Below are 18,124 nucleotides of genomic sequence, written 5' to 3' on the forward strand. Positions count from 1 at the left end.
TTGCAGCGCCTGGGCAGCCAGGGTTTCGGGCCTGGGCTTGCTGACGCGCTTTAAGCAAGGTAAAGCCCCCACCGCAGCTTAGCTTAGCTTCCTCTAACTCGACCAGAAATGAAATCTGCCGCGCCGAGGGACGCCTTCGACCGGACCACGCCGGGGCTGACAGCTGTCGTGACAGGCACCGGAGCCCGCCGGGGGCGGGGCCGGAAGTGAGGTCAGCGGCGCGCGGCGGTCGCGGCCCGATCTCATTGGTCCGTAGCAGCGCAGTGGGTGGGACGGTGGTCGGTCTTGGTGCCGACGGGCCAGGTGCTCTTAGAGTTCTGCGCTTTCGCCGGAGTTGCCTGAGTCTGGGAGTTGAGCTGCACGCCGAGGGGCTGCCCTCATCTCCTTGCACCGCCGGCCCGGGTAGGTGGTGGCGGGGGTGCCGGGCTGTGGTGTCGGCTTCTTGGGAGGGGAGTGCGGAACCCACCGCCCTGCGTCCGGGTTTCGAGCCTCTTACATGGGCTCGCTAGCCCTAACGTACCAACGGCCGGCCGCTACCACTGACTCTTCTAAACAAGTTCAGAGAGGCTTGCAGAGTCTAGGGACGCGTGGGACAGAAGCGAGGTTTCGAGGTCGAATAGTAGAGTTACAGTAAAGAAACCCAGACCTGTCCCCACAGTCCGCTCCTTTCTTTCCCTTCCTCACGTTTGTCCTGCTCGAGTTATCTTAGTTTGTCTGGTAAATTTCTGTTTACCTAAGTTTTGCTGTGGCCTGATTCAGGTTCCCTAGGGTCCTGGAACGTGAAGCAGGAGGTGGAGGGTCATGAATGATCTTAGAGCCCTTCTCTAGACTTCAGCTGCCCCATCTAGGAAGTCGGGGCAGAGGTTCTAACGGCCTCTGACTGAGCAATTCAAAAGGTCGGGTGTGGCCAGCTTTGATATCAGGTGCCCTTTCCTTATTTAGAGACAAGAGACACTGAACTGAGAGTTGGACTTTTGGCTCAGTGTAGTAACAACTGTGAGGTTCTGGACAGACCTTTCAGTCGTTCATTCATTCGTTTATTTTTGTCCCCCAAATGGAAACATTAGTAAAACGGAGTATGACGCCTCCCTTGACTTTCATTTTCCACCCATTATTCTATCCATTTTGGAGTTTTAGACACGATCTCACCATGTACCCTAGAATAGCCTCAAACTTAAGGAAGTTCTCCTGCCTCAGCCTCCCAAGTGATAGGCTTAAAGTCATGAGCCACTACTCCTGGCCCCCACTTACCAATGTTGTACCTGATCAGCTTCTTCTCATGATTTTCTTTTTATATTGTGTATGTGTTCATGTGTGGACACGTCTGTGCGTGTGCATGTAGAGGCCAGAGGCCAATATCAAATATCTTCCTTAATTGTCCTCTACCCTATTTGTTGAGACAGTGTCTGTCACTGAACCTGGGGCTCCTAGATTCAGCCAGACTAGTTGAGTCCCAGGGGTCGTTCTGTCTCCAGCTCTAGACCACAAACATGCACTGTGCCCAGTGTGTACGTAGATGCTAGGGACTGAACTCAAAACTTCATGGTTCCAACTTTACCAATCGAATCATCTCCCTAGCCCTGTCTTTTTTTTTTTTAAGTATATTTGCTTGTATGTTTGTTCTGATGTTGGAAGAAGTTGGAGAAGGAGGGAACCCACACAAGTTTTACATATTTTTTCACTGCCTGAGAGTTCCTGGTTGGTACCCTCTTAGGAGGCTAGGGCAGGGAACTAGAGGAGGGCTATTGACTAGCCCCTTCCTCCAGACATAGTACATCATCCAGAGCTGCCTCTGCATCAGGAAAGAGACCTCCTAAGTCCTGCTTTACAAGTAGAGAGCTGGGACAATTGCCCAGTTATAAAGGCAGATGTTCTCACACTCCATCCTAGAGCTCTGGCCTCAGTCGCCCCATCCAGTATTGTAAGCATTGCCAAGTCCCTCTTCCTGTCTTTCTCCTGCAGTCCTATAGACCTGTACTGTGTGTGTGCTAGTCACCAGTCCTGGCTAGATCTTCAGGGCTTCCCAAAGCTGAATTCTTGGCATTTGGAGGTTGGCCATGTCTGAGGGAGTTGCTTTTCACTGAACTCACTCGTCTTCTCTGGTTTACCCCTGCAGCTCCAGAGTCTCAGACATGGACCTTCTTCAGTTCCTCGTGTCTGTCTTCGTCCTACTGTTGTCCGGCACAGAAGTCACAGGCACCCTAAAGACCACCGTGGACCCCAGCCTCAAGATCTGTATCTCTTTGGGGATTGGGTGGGGTAAATGAGATCTCTCAGTGCCCGTAACTTCTTAGGGGAATCCCAGGAATGAGCAGAGTTGGGGAAGAATGGGAGGGAGGAGGAAGCAAGCTCTAGCCAGACTATGAGCAAGTCAGTTTTCTCCTGAGCTGGTTCCCCATATGTTAACTGAAGTTTAGGCCCATCTCTCAGCTCTGCAAATGAGGGGTGTTCATGTGTAGCACCTGGCTTGTGAGACCCAGGCAGGTCCTCCAGAACTCAGGATTGCTAGCTTATCTTAACACTGGTTCTCTGAGCCATGTCTTGGCAACACAAGGACAAGACCATCCCTGGTTTTTTGAGGCATTCACAGAACTAGAAGGAGAAACATGTGCGTTAGTTACTGTTGCTGTGAAGAGAAACCATGACCAAGGCTGCATTTGATTGAGAGCTTGCTTACAGTTTCAGAGGGTTAGTCCTTGATCATTATGGTGGGAAGACAGCAGCCATGGTACTGGAACAGTAGCTAAGACCTTATATCCTTGTCTATAGGCAGGAGGCAGAGAGAAAGAGAGACTGTGCTTGGTGTGGGCTCCATCTCCAGTGATACACCTCCAACAACGTCACACTTCCACCTCCTAATCCTTCCTAAAGGGTCTAACAAACTGTGAACCAAACATTTAAACCTATGGGGGCCATTCTCATTTAAACCACCAGAACATCCAAGTGGATAGCCTTGATTCTCTGGATCGAGGCTCTGGTGGATAGTGGAGGTCTTGGGAGAAGCACTGTACTGTGAACCTTCTTTCTGAGCAAGGTCTTGATAGAAGCACCAGGAGAATAGTGGGGGCATCTCGGGCTGAAGTTATAGGTTAAGCGGATTGCTGGAGGTCCTGGAATAATGAATGATTGTGAGAGACGACAGGAAGACACAGAGATGGGAGGGTAGTGCCAGGTCTTGGAGTGTTGGCTTTCGGTTCTTTTCTGGGTATGGAGTCTCTGAGATCTGGAGAAATGGTACATTACAGGACCTATATACTTCACAGGCAGCCCACCTCTTCCCAGGGGCATCCCAGCCGTGGCCATCCTAGGCTTTTAATAGCATGGGTCAGAAAGGGGCCCCTGAGTCAGGGCCATCAGGTTGCCCGGGTAGGTGTTATCTGCTAGTCCCTTAACTTAATGGTGCTCAGACAAGAAGATGTTTGAGGTGAAGCGGCGGGAGCAGTTATTGGCACTGAAGAACCTGGCCCAGCTGAACGACATTCACCAGCAGTACAAGATTCTTGATGTCATGCTTAAGGGACTCTTTAAGGTATGTCAGGGAACAGGGCAGCTCCCAGCAAGGCAGGGCTTTGATTTGTGCTGACAGAGTTCTCTGCGGGGGTAGTGTTCAATGAGGAAGTGACTGTATATGCGGAAGAGTGGGAGCGGCGTTCAGGTAATTGGGGCTGGAGCTAAGTTGTGAGGGTCTCCCCAGAGCCACTTAGCAGACATGGGGTTCCTGCAGGTGCTGGAGGACTCCCGGACAGTACTCACCACAGCCAATGTGCTCCCCGACGGGCCCTTCCCCCAGGACGAGAAGCTGAAGGACGGTATGGTCTCCCCAGCACTTGGCTTTGCTGCCTGCCACCCTGGTATTCTCTAGCTGGTCCTTCTCTGTTCTCGTCATTTGTCCCCTGGGGATATCCTCATGTGTGCCTGAGTAGTTGGCCTGGGGTGCATAAGGGCCTCTTCTGTGGTGCTCTAAGCATTCCTGGGGTCCAGAGCCAGTTTCTCTGCCCTTGTACGTATTCCCTTATGTTGTCCTGTGCTTAGGACAGGGAAACCAGAAAAGAATCTCTGCCCTCCTCACCCAGGGCCTGGATAGAGTCTGCCAGCTACTTTTTGGGAGGGCAGGTAGGCATTGTTTCTGTTGGAAGGTGAAATGGCCGAGGCTTGTCAGATAGCTGAGTCAGAATGTGATTGCCAGCACTCTTAGCTTCTATAGTAAAATACACAAGCTCCTTAAATCCCTTTTTAGACAAGGGGAGAAAAGCGAGTAAGATGAAAGAATGTCTCACGTTCCTTTGTCCCCTCTCGCAAGAACGTCTCTTCAGTGGCAGTCCCTCCTCACTCATGCCTACCAACATATGACATTTTTGTTTCTTCTTACTATGTAACCGTGACTGTCCTAGAACTTGATGTGTAGACCAGGTTGGCTTCAAATGCATTGTGATCTACCTGCCTCTGCCTCCCAAGTGCTGGGGTTAAAGGCCTGGCCTCACCAGTCCTGAGAGTCACTGAGAGGAGGGAACAGTTCATGCGTAGGAACGATGACTGTTACAGCGGCCACCCCTCATGCCTGGGAGTTGCTTCTCTTCTCCAGTTGGCAAAGAACAAGTCATTTGCCTTTGCTCTTCTCTCTGAGCATCAAGATTATTCTGAAGTCTATGGGTCCATGTCCCACATGACAGCCCGGCAAATCTTTGGCTTCTTCTTGCCTCCCTGTGATGCCCAGGCAGTGCTAGGCCGGGCTCTCCAGTTCCTCTCTGCTCGAGGAGTGAAGAGATGGCTACTCTTTGTTGTGAACATTCTAATTACATCCTAGTGTAAACTGATCTGTTGGTCTCATTTGTGGGAAAACTGACCAAATTCAAATGACAAATAGTTGTAGGTAAGTTAAAGTATTGCTCATTTCCTGATTTAGATACAGTGATCTAGGACCATGGCATTAGAGGGATGTGATTGAGGTTCCCTCTTCCCAGATGACTCTAGCTTATGTCAAGTTGAAAAAAAAAAAGAATCCAACAACAAATAAAACAAGCACCTAACCAACACAGTCTATAAAACAGGAACAGCCATTGTCTCTCCCTCCAAATTCCATCAATGGGGACTTGAGAGGGTCTTACTGCATATTGCACATGCAGTGAACAGCCTGTGATCAATGGGTGCCGACCCTTCTCTGGTTGGGGGATTTGGTAAGTGCCTCCATTCCTGGAGGAGGTCTGGGGCCATCTGGGTGAACAAGAGGAGAACAACTACCCTGATGACTCACTAAGAGCCTCCTGCCAGCTTTCTCGCACGTGGTGGAGAACACAGCCTTCTTTGGTGATGTGGTGCTGCGCTTCCCAAAGATCGTGCACTACTACTTTGACCGTAATTCCAACTGGAACCTCCTCATCCGGTGGGGCATCAGCTTCTGCAACCAGACAGGTGTCTTTGACCAGGGGCCCCACTCACCCATCCTCAACCTGGTAAGGACTAGTAAGAAGGCTGGGAACCCTGTCAAGTGGTGGGCTGGGAGCCTCGCATCTGTCTGTGGTTGGCCCTGTCAGTTATCTTCGGTTGTGAATGTTTAGTTACGTTTGTTTGTGTGTCTCAGAGCACTTTGGGTCATAGAGGCTTAATTCAAGGGGTTCTGTGCTGACTTGGAGGGTCCCTAGGGATTGTTTCTGGCCCACATCAGGGCCTGGGTTTGAGGCTTAAGTCCATGCATAGTGGGAATGGCTGGTAACCAGGGAACAGAAGGCAGAAGAGGGTTACTAGTTTTTTCATCCACAGATGGCCCAGGAGCTGGGGATCGCTGAGAAAGACTCTGACTTCCAGAACCCGTTTAGAATGGACCGGACAGAGGTGAGCTGCTGGGTCCTGTGACTGCTTTGTGTCTGATGGGCGTGGGAGACTGGGTCTGCAGGGCTAAGGCCTAGAGTAGACTGTGAGAGCTTTAAACTTGTAAGTGGACACCCCAGTGAATACAGGTCCAGAAATCATTACTCAAGTCACTGAAGGTTTTGGCAAGTCATCATTCCTCTCTGAATATGTACCATAGCTGGGGATGGAGTAGAGATTGGGGGACGGTGGGATTCCTGCGGCTATGAGCATCTTTATCTCATTGCACAGTACGTACCCCAAGTTGTGAATGTCAGAATGACCAGGTGAGGTCAGATGATGTTCCCAGCTTTGAGCCTGTGGTTCTGGTACACTGGGGCTTCTGTTCTCACTCCTACACATGCCTTTCATCTAGAGTTCTAAAGTTGGCTTTGGTGGCTAACAGCTGCAGTTTGAGAAGACAGATGGTGACACATACAGGGAAGAAGGGACCAGAGGGAGCAGGGCAGGGCCAAGAAGGACGGGAAGGAAGGGTCCCTCCTATGCCTAGGAAACGAGGACTGACGCCTATGCAGAGGGTGTGGAGTCTGACAGGTCCAAGTCTGTACCTGCTTGCAGACTGACAAAGTAGCCTGCTACTGTTTATAGATGCCAGCAGGTCACAGATGCTCTTCAGTGCAGCAAAAGCGGTAGCTTGACTGTTGGGCTATCGTCTTGGGTACCCTGTTCTTCCAGATCTTTACATGGAAGGCCAGGCAGATGCTGTGTGTGTAGTGGGTTTGCATTATGCCTGCAGACCTCAATGCTTGGAAAGTTTGCCATCTTTCTTCACAGTGAATTGACTAGATCTGTGCATTATCCAGGGAAAGATACTCATCCTTCCAAGATTAGTCTCTCTGCAAAAATAATCCTGAGAAACGCTCTGGGTAAAGTTGCTAGCAGGGAGGTGCAATCCTCACCTATAACCCCAGTGCTCAGGAGGCTGGAACAAGAGGCCACCTTGGCTGTCTACTGAATCTGAGGCCAGCCTGACCTAAAACTGCCTTAAAACAAAACAAAATTAATCAAACAAAAGAACTTCCCAGATTTTGCATTATTAGTGTCCTCAGCAAGAACACAGGAAGGTGCCCAGCACCCTCGCAAATGGTGTACTCCATAGCCTACTGCCTGGTTAATCTGACCGAGAGGCGAGGACCAAATCCGTTCAGTTTGTTTCATGTCATTTATTGAGGCTGCAGATACTGCTGTTTGATTGTTTGGTTTGGGTTTTGAGACAGTCTTGCTCTGTAACCCCAGTTGACCTTAAACTTTCCACATTTCTGCCTTAGCCTTCCGAGTGCTGAGATTACAGGCACAAGCCACCACAGCTAGCTAGTCTGAGTACTAGGGCAAAGCCAACCTGCAGAACTGACTACAATTATGTTCTCTGGGACCCTGACTCAACCCAGACTTAAATATTGGGGGGACTAGTGAGTCTTATTTTGAATCATCAGAATATCATCTAAAATCAATATATATTATCTGTTGTATCCACCTAAAATTTAGATTTTTTTTTTTTCGAGACAGGGTTTCTCTGTGGCTTTGGAGCCTGTCCTGGAGCTAGCTCTGTAGACCAGGCTGGTCTCGAACTCACAGAGATCCGCCTGCCTCTGCCTCCTGAGTGCTGGGATTAAAGGCGTGCGCCACCATCGCCCGGCTTAAAATTTAGATTTTTACCTGCCAGTCTCATTGAATGTATTTGTTAATAATTATAGGAAGCAATAGATAGGCCCAAAGCAACAGTCATCCTCCGTGGACAGATTCCTGTGGCCCTTTCTCTTCTGCTTTACACTTTTAAGTCTTCAGTACATTGAGGGTATTTAACTGCAGAATTTTAACCTCAGTTGCCTGTGTTGTATAACCCAAAGCTACCTAGGCATTAGGAATAAAGATAGACCAGGTCATGTTGGCACACGCCTTTAATCTCAGTACTTGGGAGACAGAGGCAGGCAAATCTCTGTGTCCAAAGCCAGTCTGGTCCTCTGTTGAAGGAGCGGTGGGCTGCTTCCTGCCACTTGGCTCCTGGCCACCAGCTAGCTTTACCCAAAATAATTACACGGAAACTGTATTCTTTTAAACACTGCTTGGCCCATTAGCTCTAACCTCTTACTGGCTAATTCTCACATCTTGATTAACCCATTTCTAATAATCTGTGTAGCACCACGAGGTGGTGGCTTACCGGGAAGGATCTTAACCTGTGTCCATCTTGGAGAGGAGAGCTATAGCGTCTGCCTGAATCTGCTTCTTTCTCCCAGCATTATGTTCTGTTTACTCTGCCTACCTAATTTTCTGTCCTATCAAAGGGCCAAGGCAGTTTCTTTATTAACCAATGAAAGTAACACATAGACACATGACTCTCCTCCATCATTGGTCTATAGAGTGAGTTCCAGGACCGTAGTGAGCTACAGTTACACAGAAAAGCTCTGTTAACAAACAAACAAACAAAAAAAGGAATAAAGGATAGTTTATCTGTGAGAGAAAAGCAGGTTTGTGTCATCCTTCATGGGTACATAGGTACTCTGAGGAGATCTCTGATGGTGTGAGACACAGACTGTGCCAGTGTGAGTGTTCCCATCATGGGGGTGGGAACTACACACCGTGATGGTCAGTGGCACCTGCCACTGTGTTCTCTGTGCCTTCTACAGTCTCAAGCCCTTCCTAGGTGCTCGAGTCATTGCTGAATTATTCATGTGTCCCATCTGAATGCCTATAATTTTTCTTTTCTCTAGTCACCCCCTCTTTCACCTTCAGCCTTCAGAAGGTTCAGATGTGAGTGGGACAGGGAGTTTCTACAAGATTATAGAGATCTGTTGGCCAATTGTGGTGGCACACATGTGATCCAAATTATAGAGACCTGTTGACCAGTTGTGGCGGCACACATGTGATCCCAGCTATTTGGGAGGCTGACAGGGATGATCACTTAAGCTCTGGAATTTGACACCAGCCTTGACACATGGGAAACCAGCTGTTAGCATTTGCTTCCAGTGGTCACAGATGTATTTAATTCCCCCAGCAACAAGTTGTATGTAAGAGCTTCCTTTGTCAACTCACTAGAGACCTGGTTTTTACTGGGAGTTGGTTTTATGAGTGCACTGTATCTAACTAGTACCCAAACTCCAAGCTGCTGTGAGGAAAGTTATCATAAACCATTTCGATTTCACAGACAGTTTGAGAACAGTGAACCACTTTTACTTATTTAGACTATGGTTCCCAGCTGCTAGTCAAGGGCCAACTTTAGACACGTGACTTTTAAAAGATAGCAGCCAGACCTGCAACTCCTTTCCTATGTTTCTCTGTTGTTTCCTTATTTGTTGAGACAGGGTCTCATGAAGTGCAGGCTAGCCTCAACTCCAGATTTGCTTGCTGGGATTCCAAGTGCAGGGACTACAGCATATGCCACCACACATGGCCACACCTGCAACGTTTACTAGTTTCTGTTCAGCACCTTAGTTTTTTAACCCAGCTGAACCACAGTGGACCATGCCTGGCTGTTTATATCTAGCAGAACCTCTGAGGTTCCTGTTTTATACAGAAAGGGTAGGGAATATGGTTTTCCCATCAAAGTAGCTACTACCCCTTCCCAGTGGTATACCCCTCAAGGCTGCTTTCTATCATCATAACCCTGATAAGTAGCCCTGACCAGACCTTGATTCTAGGTGTACTCAGTCAGTGCACTCAGGTGCTCAGGGTCTTGGAGAGATTCTTTCCACCACAAGGGGGCACCTAGGGAGATGCTAAATTTCTGCAAGTAGTTCTCGCAGTGTAAATCTTGTGTGCTTCTGTCACACAGGACGGTGTCAGAGTACTTTCAAGATAAATTTAGGGAAGCCAGGCAGTGGTGGTACAGACCTTTAATCCCAGCACTTGAGAGACAGACAGGTGGATCTCTGTGAGTTCAAGGCCAACCTGATCTACAGAGCGAGTTCTAGGACAGGCTCCAAAGCTACAGAAAAACCCTGTTTTCAAAAACCAAAATAAATTTAGTGTAACATTATCATAATATATAATATAATGTCATATAATATCATTATCATAATATAGTGTCTTAGACACTAGTATAGGAGCAACATAATTTCTTCTTGTTGGTCAGGGATGATCCCGATAGTTTTCCCACTCCCCCCCCCCCCCCACTGGGGCTTTAAGCATGCTATCCAAATGATCCCCAGCCTGTCTACTATTTTGTATTCAGCGAGAATATTCTCTTATGAGAGAAGAGAAGAGTGGCAGCTATCTGGAGGTGCATGCAATGCCTGGTTGAATTAGTTCTAGTTAGTTGGGCATTCCACTAGCTGTGTGGCCTGTCTTTGAACCACTACTGGGATGTCCCCCTTTTCCCAGAGGCATGGCTGCGTATGTGGCAGGTAGGTTAAGCCACAAGGTGGCACTCTTAGTTTGTTTTTAATGCCTACCTTGATCACACTTGTCCATTCACAGTCTGAGTTTTGGATACTTTTGTATTTTATAGTCTCATGTTCATTTTGTTCGTAGTGCACACTGAATGCTATTCTGAGGCTTTGTGTTTGGGACATAGTGTAGTACAGCACCCAATACCAGCATTGCTTCTTTGCGGAACATGCTGCCGTAGGTGACCACAAAGGAGGAGCACAAGAATAAATTAGCACAAAGCTGAAGAGAGGGTGCCAGCGAGGAGGAGGGTGCCCGTGAGGAGGCAGCCATGGAAGAGGTCCCCAGGGTAGTGGGAGCAGAGTTGGAGCAAATGAGACAAAGCAGACAGGGCTGGAAAGGGCATTCTGGGCCTAGGCCACAGCATGTGAAAAGGCCTGCCGGAGTGTCGTCATGGAAACCAGCCATCGGTTACAGAGACAAATAGACATAGAAATGCAAGTTTGATAGTTTTTTTAGCCACAGAGACCAACAGAAGCTTTGGGTTGAATGAGACTTGTGGAAAAGGATGGGAGGGAGGAGAGGCATGCCCTGGGATTGAAGCTGAAGTTGCCCCCAAATCCTTGTCCTTTCCCATCCCTGCCTGCCTGGAAGTCCCATCTCTTTCTCTTCTGGTCCACTTTGCTCCTGTGTGCTCCTCTCCTTGGGGACTGTTCCTTGTTCCCTAGTGGCAGCACCTGTAGTCTAGGATTCCTAGCTTGCTTTGCTCCCGAAGGGTGTCAGGCAGGTATTTCCAGAGCCACACAGCTCCCTCTTCCTTGAAGAGACTATTTGTTTTCCAGTTCACACCTTAGCTGGCATTTGTCCCCCAGGCCTGGAATCTCTTGTCTTCCCTGTCTGCCTGTCAAGCTCCTGATTATCTCAAGATACAGTCAGCTTTTCCCAGAGCTCTCTCATTGGCTTCCTTGTCTGGGACTTCCTGGAGGCAGGGCCTTCTCTGGGACCTTCTTGTTTTACATTCCATGATTTCGCTGGGCGGAAACTCTTTGGTACTCCTAGACTAAATTAAATGACTCTGCTCATCTCAGTTCATTCCTAGCACTGACCCTTTCCAGAAGGCCCTGAGGGAAGAAGAAAAACGCCGGAAGAAGGAGGAGAAGCGGAAAGAGATCCGCAAAGGCCCAAGAATCTCAAGATCCCAGTCCGAGTTGTAGCCCTGCAGCAGTTTGGGGCCTAAGGGTTCAGCAAGAGGCCAGTCAGAAGAGGCACAACCGTGTGGCTGTGGTGTAGCAACGTCTAGCACCATGGTGAGCAACAGCCAGTTCTAGATGGGGACTCTATGTTTTCTGGGTCTTCAGGAGCTGGGTCTGAGCCTCGACCAAAAAGACTGAGCCTCTGGGATCTTAGGGCACACCGAGGGGGACCTTGAGAGGACACAGTTCTGCAGACTGGATTTGTAGGGAAACTGTTGGGGGAGGCTGACTGAAGGGACTCCTGGTCTGGATCCTCTTGGTGAGTGAGGGCTGCAGGCCAGGTGCTGCCCTTTGAGGAAGCAGTAGAACCTGGCTTTGAGTTACGGAAGGTGCCATGCTTGCAGCTGGCCTCCCTGTATTCCTGGGCTGCCTAACACCAGTCCAACAGCTCTCTGCAGAGCAACACTACAAGCCAGCAAATCCATTGGCCTCACCAAGGCTGATGAAGAGGTTCTGAGGGTACCAGGAGCTCCTAGACGTCAAGACCAGCCTGGAGTATGTTTCTCCCTTATCAGGAGGGAGCCCCAGGCCTTTGCAGAGAAACGCATCAGGTTTAGGCTTCTTCTTGACTCAGTGCTGCCCTTCATGAGGGACTAGTTTGGAGAGGGGACCCAGAAATGTCCTGGGAGGGTATTTATTTCAAGGAGACCTTAAAAGAACATGATCTCTATTCTCAGATAACTGGGGACAGTCATTGAGCTGGTTCAGGGGACAATCAACTTGTTCTCTCTACTGCTGAAAAATAGAGCTTGTGTGTGGGAAGAGGCCGTAGGAGACAGGTTACAGGAGACTTTGTACTGGGGCTACTGTGAGCTGCAGTGATCAGACAGTGGGCTTCCCAGTTCAGGGTTCAAGCGGAGTCCCATAGCCACAGGGCAGGAAGCTATGGAAGGAGTTTAGGCCCTCAGAGGGCAGCCTGGTTTCTGTGAATCCCAAGGCACGTGGCTGCCTTGACTCTATTGAAATTACAGCATCACCTCTTTGATCTTGCCAAGCCAGAATGTATCTCCTAAAGGCACAGAGACACCCACCATCCCTGTGTCATTCCCAGCCATCCCCTACCTTCCAAATAAAGTTTTCCTCTTACTGCTGACTGTGCTCACGAGACCTGAGTCATAGCCTGACTGATCCTGGCCTACTCTCTCTTTCCTGTGCTGTGCCTTCATTGGTAAAATAAATTTGATGATGTCTGAATCCTCTGCCAAGCTCTAAACTATTTCCTTGGAGGCTGACTTTTCTACTGGCCAGGATAGCAAAGGGAAGCCATGTGTTAGGGAGATTTCATGGAAGATCCTGAGTAGTCTGCATCCCAATTCATTCAGGATTCTATTCAGGAAAAGTAAAGAAATGAGAAGTCACTGGGAGGAGGGCTGGAGAAATTTTCCCATCAGAAATGCTTGTCTCCCTTGTGAGGCAGAAGAAATACACAGCTGGCTCCAGAGACCTGGGCTGCATTCCCAGTCCTGTCCCTTCCAGCTGTTATGACCCAGCCCATTCCTGTGAGGTTTATAGATGACGGTACTAGGCCTATGAAAAGGGTGACATCTACCCTACATGTCGAAGCTGAGTGAGTGCTTGTGAGGGTCAGAGCCAGCCATGAGGGTCCTCCCTGTTCGTCTTTGCTGACTCTGCAAGGAAAATGTTTCTTCCTTTAACTGAGGGGAGAGCTTCTAAAGAACCAGGACAGCTTGGCTGGGGACCTGTCTTTTTGTTTTTGTTTGTCTCTTTTTGTGTCTTTGAGACAGGGTCTCACTATGTAGCTCTGGCTGCCTTGGAACTCACTCTGTAGGCTAGGCTGACCTCATAGAGATCCACATGCCCTTGCCTTCTGAGTGCTGGAATTAAAGGCATGTGTCACCATGACTGGTGGTGGGTAGGTGGGTGGGTGTATTTAGGAAACAAAAACACAAAACACTTGAGGGAGGGCACTGGCTTCTCCAGCTCACCCAGCAGCTGGGTTCAGTTTTGTGATAGTAGCTCTACCAATCGTGTGTTTAGGTAGTGGCAGTGTCAAGGTAACGAGTGTGTGTGTTTTCGAGTGGCCTGATGAGTGGCCATTGCTAGGGGTGCTCATGATGGCAACAGTGACAGTGTGGTCTTGGATTGTCCAGTCTTGTAAGTCCAGTCAGTGGCACTCCTGGAGACTCTGGGAGCCCCCGAATTATCCCTTAAGGAAGGGCAGCTCAGCAGTGGCACTGTTGACATTTTGGACTACTTTACTGTTGTGTGAGAAGACTATTCTGAGTGGTGTAGGATATTTAGCAATACCCCTGGTCACCACGTACTAGATGCCAGTAGCAGTCCCGCGCTTAGGACAACTAAGAATATCTCCAGTCATTGCTAGATGTCTTTCCTTCCCTCCCCTCAGTCCTCCATTTTCTTTTGACCTCCCTAGTCATTGTCCAGATAGATGTTGAGGGCTTTTGGGGATGATCTACCAGGGTTATTTTATTTATTTTAAAGTTTATTTTATGTGCATTGGTGTGAAGGTATCAGATCTGCTGGAATAGGAGTTACAGACAGTTGTGAACTGCCATGTGGGTGCTAGGAATTGAACCCCGGGCCCTCTGGAAGAGCAGCAGTGATCTTAACCACTGAGCCATCTCTCTAGCCCATTCTGGGTTATTCTTGTTCCGAGCTCTGTCCTTGTCTGCTCTGTCTTCCCTCATCTCTTTAAATGAATAGGTATTTTGACCTAGCTTCCTGTCTCTGCTCTTTTCTTCTTGGACAGTCAAACCATCTGGACTTAAATCTGCCCTGCCACCCCTGACAACCATCATTACCTATGCTTCCACTCATTCCACTCATCTGCCAGAAAGCTTCCCAGAGGTAGTGACAGCTGAGAGATGATGGAGGAGGCGTGAGCGCAGAGCTCTTAGAGGAGTGGGAACTATTTCTGTGATGTACAGCAGCTACCCACCCCAGAGGGCATACCGTGACGTAACACTTAGACACTTCAGAGGAACAGCTCAGGTCCTGGGGAGTAGTGTGACAGCCTGGCCTCCCAGTGGGAGCCGGCTGGAAGAGAAATTCAGTTATGTGGGCAAGGCTAGGAGATGTCGGCATTTGCTGAGGTTTGGGCCCAGTGCAGTGACCATCTTGTTACCATTTATTGAATTAATTAATTTATTTATTTTTGGTTCAAGACAAGGTTTCTCTGTGAAGCCCTGGCTGTCCTGGAACTCACTCTGTAGACCAGGCTAGCCGCAAACGCAGAGATTTGCCTGACTCTGCCTCCTGAGTGCTATGATTAAAGGTGTGTACTGATACTGCCTGGCTTAAAAAAGTATTAAGAGAAAAAGCAAAAAAGACTACACACCTAGTTCTAAAGCCAGCATGGACTGCATAAAACCTTGTCTGAAAAGAAAAGGAATGAGTCATAACCATTTCTACTGAGCCTTCATTTGTGTTTTCTCAGGCCTGTTGGCTAAGCATACACACATGTAAAGGACATAGAACTTACAGGAATTGAACTTGAGTCATTTAGTTTAGTAGCAGTCTTACTGGCCCCAGGCGAGAGTCTTGGCATCACAAATCAGGCCCCTTGTTAGTCTCATCACACCTCTTTTCCTTGGTCACTTGTACCATTGTCTGTTATTTTATGTTCATTATTTTTATTTTTACACACACAAACACAGAGGTCCTTAGTGTAAGCCCCTTGGGGCCCCTGAGTGGCCAGGTTCTGTCTCCCAGATTACTGTAAGGACCTTAAAAGCAGTTTTCAGCCCCTGGAGAGACAGGTGGCCAAACTCTGCCCTAAAAAAAAAAAAGGAGAGAAGAATTTACAGTCCAAGATCAGGCCACAGAATCCCACCAGGAAACCTTTCCCCTCCAGCCAAGAAACCCTTTATAAAGCCCACCTCCTGCTCAGTTCTTTGCTGCTTCTCCCAGCCACACTCTTGTGTCTTTGCTAATAAACATCTTGTGTGAGGGTTGTTACCTTTCCCCTCAGAGCTGCAACACTTGTTCTGGGGAAGCCTTCCCTTCCGTGCTGCAACATTTATACCTACAAGGTAAGAGCTGTATGCTTGCTGCGGAAATCAAATAGATACGAAAATTACAAAGGTGGTCTTGTGCTACTTTCAAGATGGCAAAACTGAGGCTTAGCAACTGTTGCCTAACCAGCCCAGTTGCACAGAGTGGATTAATGGATCCACAAGTTTCTCCATACAGCCTGTATGTTCTTTAGTTCTGACCCCTAAAACAGCTGCCTCAGACTCACAGGAAGATTTTCCTATGTATGGCATGAAAGCCTTTTTTTCCTGTCAATAAATACACAGGTCTTTGTTTCTAATGTCCATTCGATGATCTGTTAAGGATGCCGTGGTATTTCACCGTGTGAAATTTACTTATATAGTGCCTTCCTGGGCTTCTTGATTTTCCCTAGTTACAAAGAACTCAGTGATGGATGTCTTGGTATGTGTGTTTGCTCAGCATTTCTTTGAACACTAATCTTTGTTTTGGAAGTTTGCACCTTTGTGTACTGTGCGACCACCTGTAAGATGATGCCCAGATGACTGCGGCGGTGGGGTGCTTCAGAATCCTGGGAGTCCCACCTCTAGAGACCATTGGTGGGCTTGGGCAAATGACCACCTTTAAAGGCCCTGCATAATCCTGAGGTTCTCCAGATTGAGGGCCAGTTGTAATATGTCGACACTGAGGCGATTCACCACCCTGTCAAGTCTTGGGTGGAATAAAGCCTGACCCACCAGGCTGGATGGCCTATCCCTAAGTGTTGGGGTACTATGAGTCTAACCAGGGCTGGGTGAGGGAGAGGCAACGGGGAAGATGACGTAATGTGCTCACCGCGTAAAGGGGGCTGTGGAAGGTGGTGCCGGGCAGCTCTGCATTAACCCTTCTATTTCCGGACTCTCGACGAAGCCGCTTCTGGAGCTGATCCAACGGGAAAGTAGCGGCTCCTTTAAAGCAGAGGAAGGCTGGGTCGAGGGCCTGGCGGCTACTCTCCGCTGGCGCTGGGAGGCCGCGAGGGGCGGAGCCTCGCTATGCAAATCTGAGCTGCTGATCGATGACGCGCCATCACCCCACGAGCCGCTTCGCGCGCCCATTGGCTAAGGGGAGCCTGGTCCCATTGACAACAAACATGGGGGCGCGGGGGCTGGGGGCGGGGCTGCGGTGGGCGCGGCCCGGGGCGGGGGAATCCTGCCCCGCCCCTTCCGTGGAGTCGGGGCGCAGCTCAAACATGGCGGCGGCTGGCACGGGCCGGTGAGGCGGTACCTGGTGGGGGCTGTCGGGTGTCATGGGCGGTGGCGGCGGCACCGCCTCCGCGTCTCCCTGAGTCGGACCTCACGGGGACTCTGCGCCAAGCCGGGCGATGGACGAGAGCGGCGAGCTGGGCGGTCCGGAGACCATGGACACCCTGACGGAGCTGGGCGACGAGCTGACTCTGGGGGACATCGATGGTGAGCGGCGGCTGGGTGGGAATGCGGGGGCCGCGCGGGGAGGAAGGGGTTACGGCGGCGCTGGCGGGTGCGCGTGCGCCCACCCCGCGACCGCCCCGGCGTGCGCGGGAAGGAACCCGCGGCCCGAGCTGCCCCGGCGGCTCCCGCTTCTTCTGCTTCGAAGCCTGAGCCCGGGCCGTGGCGCGGGGCTCCCGGAGGATGAGGAGTCCTGGGTGCCGCGGGGCCTGAAGCGGGGCTGGGGGCGTCGCGAGTGCTGCCGGAGGAGGAAGCGACGGCCGCCTCCCTCGCGCGCCCACACGCGCTCTGGTTTGTCCGGTCTCCGTCGCCGGCGTCCCTCGTCGCACCTGTCACTCCCTGCTTGGCTACTGGAGCGGCTTCGGGATTTCCCGGACTGGGCTCCTAGGCTCGGCTCCCCGCGCCCCTGCTCTTTTCGCGGTTGACTGACAGCCGGGTCTCCGGGCGCTCTGAAAAACTTTGGGCAACAGCTGCGAAAGCAAGTTACTGATGGAGCGGGCAGAGACGGCAGAGTGCGGCGGCCTCGGATGGAGACCCGGGCGCTCCTGCTGCCGCTCTGCAAAGGGAGTTGAGCAGCAAGAATTTTGAGTTGTGGCCCCCTCGGGTACAGACTAGGGAGCGGGTGGCCTTTGTTTCGGCAGCCTTAACAGCGAAGTGGACGAACTGGTAGGAGCCCAGGGATCCTCTCTTGCAATTCTCTCCCTTTTCAGCCGCGGGAACGAAGGTTTGGAGAGGGTCCCAGACTTGCCCGCGGTCATCATGCTGGTTAACAAAGCCCAGTTCTCTCTGTTCCTGAGCCAATATTAGTTTCTTTCCACTCCACCTTTGAGGATTTGAATAGGGTAGTGATTTAGTAATTCTCAGTAGTTGGGCGCTTTTGACATTCCCGGTCCCAAATACTTTGCGTTATTTCATTTAGTCCTTGCACAATCCTGGGAAGTAGGTATCACTCTAATTTTTTTTTTTTTTTACAGGAGTCTGGTTTAAAGTCCCTTACTTTAGTGAGTCTGGAACTCCTAAGCAGTGACTCAGTTTATTGGAGTGTTATTACTTCTAGAATCTACACCCTTGCAGGCAGATAGGGTGGCTACATCCTCATTTTGCAGATGAAAAAACAGGTAGAAGGAAGAAAGAAGTAACAAGTTGTTTGAAAAAAGATGCTTGCCCCTTTCCAGTTTTGTTTTTATATCATACCCTCCCCCCTTTGGTTTGCCTTTACTTTTTATTCAAGTCATCCAGGCAGTGTGA

At 49.9% G+C, this 18,124-nt stretch overlaps 2 protein-coding genes across 2 annotated transcripts in view; both read left to right on the forward strand.

Moving 5' to 3' along the window:
- The first annotated feature begins 260 nt into the window (after positions 1 to 260).
- Ccdc134 (coiled-coil domain containing 134) lies at positions 261 to 12,635 on the forward strand. Its single transcript, XM_075960105.1, has 7 exons — positions 261 to 402; positions 2,117 to 2,235; positions 3,408 to 3,529; positions 3,725 to 3,809; positions 5,269 to 5,450; positions 5,758 to 5,829; positions 11,277 to 12,635. The coding sequence occupies exons 2-7, from the start codon at positions 2,133 to 2,135 to the stop codon at positions 11,400 to 11,402; spliced, it is 690 nt and encodes a 229-aa protein (XP_075816220.1). The 5' UTR covers positions 261 to 402; positions 2,117 to 2,132; the 3' UTR covers positions 11,403 to 12,635.
- A 3,982-nt stretch (positions 12,636 to 16,617) lies between these two features.
- Positions 16,618 to 18,124, forward strand: part of Srebf2 (sterol regulatory element binding transcription factor 2) — a 57,897-nt gene continuing 56,390 nt past the window's right edge. The window contains exon 1 of the mRNA XM_075960106.1: positions 16,618 to 16,861. Within this exon, the coding sequence (XP_075816221.1) occupies positions 16,774 to 16,861 (88 nt within the window). The 5' untranslated portion in view covers positions 16,618 to 16,773. The remainder of the gene's footprint in view (positions 16,862 to 18,124) is intronic.

The sequence above is a fragment of the Microtus pennsylvanicus genome, chromosome 2 (assembly GCF_037038515.1).
Source record: "Microtus pennsylvanicus isolate mMicPen1 chromosome 2, mMicPen1.hap1, whole genome shotgun sequence".
NCBI classification, from domain to species: Eukaryota; Metazoa; Chordata; class Mammalia; order Rodentia; family Cricetidae; genus Microtus; species Microtus pennsylvanicus.

Excerpts from the sequence above, each read along its gene's own strand:
- Ccdc134 (XM_075960105.1), top strand. The coding sequence starts at position 2,133 with ATGGACCTTCTTCAGTTCCTCGTGTCTGTCTTCGTCCTACTGTTGTCC. Across the intron at positions 2,236-3,407 it reads GGACCCCAGCCTCAAGATCT|ACAAGAAGATGTTTGAGGTG; the intron begins GTATCTCTTTGG and ends AATGGTGCTCAG. Across the intron at positions 5,451-5,757 it reads ACTCACCCATCCTCAACCTG|ATGGCCCAGGAGCTGGGGAT; the intron begins GTAAGGACTAGT and ends TTTCATCCACAG.